Source organism: Mastomys coucha, unplaced genomic scaffold (genome assembly GCF_008632895.1).
Source record: "Mastomys coucha isolate ucsf_1 unplaced genomic scaffold, UCSF_Mcou_1 pScaffold22, whole genome shotgun sequence".
NCBI lineage: Eukaryota > Metazoa > Chordata > Mammalia > Rodentia > Muridae > Mastomys > Mastomys coucha.
The window spans coordinates 208,924,615-208,929,124 of NW_022196905.1; the positions used below are offsets into that span (position 1 = coordinate 208,924,615).

The following is a 4,510-nucleotide window of genomic DNA, read 5'->3' on the forward strand; positions in this document are numbered from 1 at the left end:
GCGTGGTCTTGTCATGCAGTCCTCACTGATCTGGAACTTGTGTAGACCAGACTAGCCTTGTTCTTTTGTCATGTACCTCTGCCACCCAATTACAGAAAGGCACCGTCCTGCATGCTGCCCCACTGGGGTGGGCTCAAGAACCAGTGGGCTGATGAGACATGAATTGGCTTCTCTTTGTATCCCATAGCCACGTCTGTTTAGCATTCTGTGTGACAGATTGTTCCCAAGCTGGGTATTCAGAACAAATTGCTCTTAGAACATGAGCTACTCTTTGCCAGTAAACTGTTAACGTCCCAAGCGGGCCGTGTCAATGGTTACCTTGCCCGTTTTGACTTGAGTGCCTGGAAGCTCACTTCCAGCCCCCTGGAGACAGCATGAGGATGAAGAGCTTGATTTCATTCACTGGAGTCAGCCACTGATGGCTGGGGCACATGGTGGTAGCAGTCTGGCCTGAGGCTAACTAAGATCAAGTTGGGCAGGCATTGGAGCCAGACCTGGGGCCTAGGGACAGCTCTAGGCCCAGTGGCTGGCAACTTTCTCCTCTTTTCTGTTGCAGGAGGGCAGAGAGCCAGACTACTCAGAGTACAAGGAGTTTAAACTGACGGTGGAAAACATTGGCTACCAGATGCTCATGAAGATGGGCTGGAAGGAAGGCGAGGGGCTAGGCACTGAGGGCCAGGGCATCAAGAACCCAGTGAACAAGTGAGTGCTGTCACAGAGCTTGCAGGGAGCACACAGATGGACACGTCCTAAGGTTCTAGAAACTAGTGACAACTAGTTCTAGTTTCACTAGTATGTGAAGCCTTGCTGCCCATACTGCTTGACCTTGACGCTGGCCTCTGAACCCCATGTCTGGATGAATTTAGGCCCTGCCAACTCTGCCACCAGTTCCCACCCCAGTACCCTGTAGCCCTTCCTGTCTGTCTCATCTTGGTTCCTACTCACGACTGCTGGCTTTCCACAGGGGTGCCACCACAATAGATGGAGCTGGCTTTGGCATCGACCGGCCAGCTGAGCTCTCCAAGGAGGATGATGAGTACGAGGCCTTCCGCAAGAGGATGATGCTGGCCTACCGATTCCGGCCCAACCCCCTGGTGCGTGCCTCCCTGCCTCCCCTGCTCCAGCCCTCACAGGATGTCAGCTCTGCTGCCTGGAATGTTGTAGAGGGAGGACCTATGGTTTTCCACTAACTCTCTTTTGATCTTTCTGGCCTTCCACAGAACAACCCCAGACGGCCCTACTACTGAATATTCTGGAAATGCAAAGTCTACTTTCAGATCGGCCATCCTTGGACTGTGGAATGTTCTGGCATCCATCTCTACCCAGTTGTCACAAGTGTTGTGCTGTGTATTAAAGTCCCAATGCTCACCTCTCCAGCATCCCAGTTCCTGCTGTTGCCAGAAACCCCTTTGTCCCTCCTCCAGTCCCAGTGAGGCTCATCATTGAGTTCACAGTAACTGGAGACCAGCCAGTTGATTCAGACTTTACCCCAGGCAGAGGAAAAAAAGAGGCCTCCAAACACTTCGTGATATGTGCATGGGTTGGTGTGTACTGGGCACAGCTGGAGTGGGGGTAGGGCCTGTCTAGAGGCAGAGACCTGGGAGAGGGGCTGTCTCATGTATTACTCACTGCATAGCTACAGGAGCCCAGCTGGAGGCCTTGATGAACAAGTGGCCTCCTGGTGTCAGTCTTTGCAGCCTCATCCCATTTGTGCTGCCCTGGATCCTCCCCAGACCTCTCCAGCCAAAGTCCTCAAGAGAATAAGGAAGAGATAGATAAATCTGAATGCCCTACAGTCTTTTTTTTTTTTTTTTTTTTTGAGACAGGGTTTCTCTGTTTAGCCCTGGCTGTCCTGGAACTCACTCTGTAGACCAGGCTGGCCTCGAACTCAGAGATCTGCCTGCCTCTGCCTCCCAAGTGCTGGGATTAAAGGCGTGCGCCACCACCGCCCGGCTTTTTTCTTTTATTTTTTTTTTATTATTTTTTTTTTTTCCTACAGTCTTGCTCCTCTGGTCTTCCATCTCCCCAGTGTTTCCCTCTCCCGAATCCAAGGAAGATCTGGTATTTGGGCATGACACAAAAGGACCAAGAGTTGTCAGCTGTGAAAGGCAGAGCTGAGGGTAGGGCTAAGTAGTAGGAGTGTGGCCAGTGGCTGGGCTGCAGCTGTGTACAAGTTGTGAGTGTAGAGCCTGGGGGCGGGGCCATGTGGGGCGTGGCTGCGCTCCTGAGGCTCACTCCTGTGAGTAGGGCTGGGAGAGTTTGTGAATGGGGCTTAAGGAAGGGACTATGGTGGACTTGGTGAAGGGGCATCTCTACAGTCCAACCGCACAGGTGACTAGGATATGGGGGCGGAGCTATTAGCTGGGCGGAGGTAAGGGGGTGTGACTGCAGACGTGGGATGGCTGAAAACTGGGAAGGGACGCTGTGCAATCGTTAAATGAATTGAAAGAGGGAGCTTATGGGAGGAGTCTCGTGGTAGCAGGGCGGGGCCCCGCATACTGGCCAAGAACCCCAACACGGGAAAGGGTGGCGACCGGGACGGTGGCGACGCGCGGGGCGACCTTTGCGCAGGTCAGGTTCCTGGCAACCCAGAGCTCTGACGTGCTGCGGTCGTGGAGCCAAGCGTCCCGGAGGCCTCGCCGGGGTTGGGGAGCCGCTGCCATGGACATCCCGCCCGTAGCCGGCAGGACTGTGGCGTTGTCGCTCTGCGCCCTGCCAGTGTCCTACGTTCTCAACCAAGTTTCGGCGTTCTCACAGTGCGTTTTCGTCCATGAGGACCATGGGGCTGGAGGGAGTGTGAGGGGTAGCAAAGTACCATAGGATGGGAGCTGGGCCGGGGGGAACGCCCGTGCAAACAAAAATTCCTCTCCAGCCGCGCTGTCAGGAAGATGCAGTTGTAAGTTTCTGGGGAGCCAGAACTTATGGAGCCATAGTGGGTTGGGGCGTTTACAGGTATTCCAGGGATGCACGCTGTGCTGGTTCCAAAGTCGCCCGGGGTCAAAGTATTTTCCTAGATAAAGCCCAACTCACCCAACTCCCCTGGTATGCATGTGCTGTTCCATCACCTGTCTTCAGGCCTAGAGTCAACTCCCCCTACAAACAATGACTACCCTGCCCCGACTTCTATCTTTAGATAGACCCTGGAGGTCCAGCAAGGCCCTCACTCCAAACCTCAGCTGACCCAAACAGTTGGATAGAGAGGGCCTTAGCCTTAGGTCTGACTCCCTGGTACCTGTCTCCTGAGAGTCTGAGTGAGCCAAGTGCCCTCTGGGAGCCTAGGTCCCTTCATCTATCTGGGTTTCACTATAGTCATGGGTAAGGATCACAAGTTCTGTGCAGTGTCAAGATTAGTGTTATTGGCATTTGCTGGTTAAGTAAAACCAGGCTGGTGTTCATGAAATGTGGGTAGTTTAGGAGAATTGAACAAAAACTTGCTGTGTGGCACCAGACAGGTGGATTCCCCTCTCTGGGTTTTGGTTTGTTTGTCCAGCTGTGTTAAGGGAAGCCCAGAAGCCTGGCTTCTGATATCTATGCAGCTAGCTGAACTGTCTTATCAGGCTGTATAACTGAGGTATTACTGAGTAAGAATAGGGAGGAGCAGTTGGAGACATTTGGACTTTAGTTGGGAGAAACTGGGAGCCTCAGGGAAATACTAGATACCCTCCCATCCGAGCCCAACCACATGAAGGGTGAGGCTCAATGAGTGGCCAGGCAAATCCAAAGGGATGAGTGTTAGCTAAGGATGGAATTACTGGAACTAACAGAAATGGATAGGGAAATCAGAGAGGGCTTCCAGGGGAAGCAATATAGATAAGCTTTGAAGGATGTATAGGAGTTTGCCAAGTAGAAAACCTAACCAAGAAGCCACTGATGAAGAAGCCAAGTTTCCTTCTCCTTTGCTGGCACTTTGTGAATAATTCCTCCAGGAGGTCTCAGCCAAGCATGGCCTCCCTGGGTTTTCCCCCAGGCCCCTGTGTGTGGTGCTGCTGAGTGCTCTGATACTGGGTCTGCTCTTCGTGGCAGTCTACAGCCTATCTCATGGGGAGATCACCTACGACCCTCTCTATGCTGGTGAGTCACTGGGAGGTGCCGGGGAGCAGGGTTCTCTGGGCAAAGGCCTCCGTAGACTTGGGACAGACCCAAGGACCTCTGTTAGTCTTTGAATGGTTCCCATTAACTGTGGAACTCAGAGGGCCTAGAATACCATTAGACTGGAGAACCCCAAAGGGTGTCTTCAGAGGTGGAACTCCAGAGAGAAGTAATTATGCCTCTCTCCTCTATGCCCTCCCCAGGACTCATGTAGCCTGAGCTGACCCAAACTCTTAATCTTCCTGCCTCTACCTGAGTTCTGAATGCTGGAATAACAGTGGCACTTTGTCCAGCTCGACTTGAGACTTCCTTCATCACATATGTAGAATGTAGAATGGGGGCTATTATGTTTGGCCTGGTCACTTTGCCTTGGACCTGATGTTTCTCTTTTTCTTTCTTTCTTTTCTTTCTTCCTTTCTCT

General features: G+C 52.5%; 2 protein-coding genes across 6 annotated transcripts in view; both read left to right on the forward strand.

Moving 5' to 3' along the window:
* The window catches only part of Sugp1 (SURP and G-patch domain containing 1), a 29,125-nt gene extending 27,752 nt beyond the window's left edge, over positions 1 to 1,373 (forward strand). For all 4 annotated transcript variants that reach the window (XM_031340064.1, XM_031340065.1, XM_031340066.1 and 1 more), the window contains exons 13-15: positions 557 to 702; positions 965 to 1,094; positions 1,221 to 1,373. In XM_031340064.1, coding sequence (XP_031195924.1) covers positions 557 to 702; positions 965 to 1,094; positions 1,221 to 1,247 — 303 coding nt within the window. In that variant the 3' untranslated portion in view covers positions 1,248 to 1,373. The remainder of the gene's footprint in view (positions 1 to 556; positions 703 to 964; positions 1,095 to 1,220) is intronic.
* Positions 1,374 to 1,477: 104 nt separating this feature from the next.
* The window catches only part of Tm6sf2 (transmembrane 6 superfamily member 2), a 7,715-nt gene continuing 4,682 nt past the window's right edge, over positions 1,478 to 4,510 (forward strand). Inside the window, exons 1-3 of one of the 2 annotated variants that reach the window (XM_031340068.1) lie at positions 1,478 to 1,544; positions 2,000 to 2,756; positions 3,968 to 4,071. In XM_031340068.1, the coding sequence (XP_031195928.1) occupies positions 2,662 to 2,756; positions 3,968 to 4,071 (199 nt within the window). In that variant the 5' untranslated portion in view covers positions 1,478 to 1,544; positions 2,000 to 2,661. Of the gene's footprint in view, positions 1,545 to 1,999; positions 2,757 to 2,877; positions 4,072 to 4,510 lie in introns of those variants that run through there. The other variant, XM_031340069.1, reaches the window with a different exon arrangement.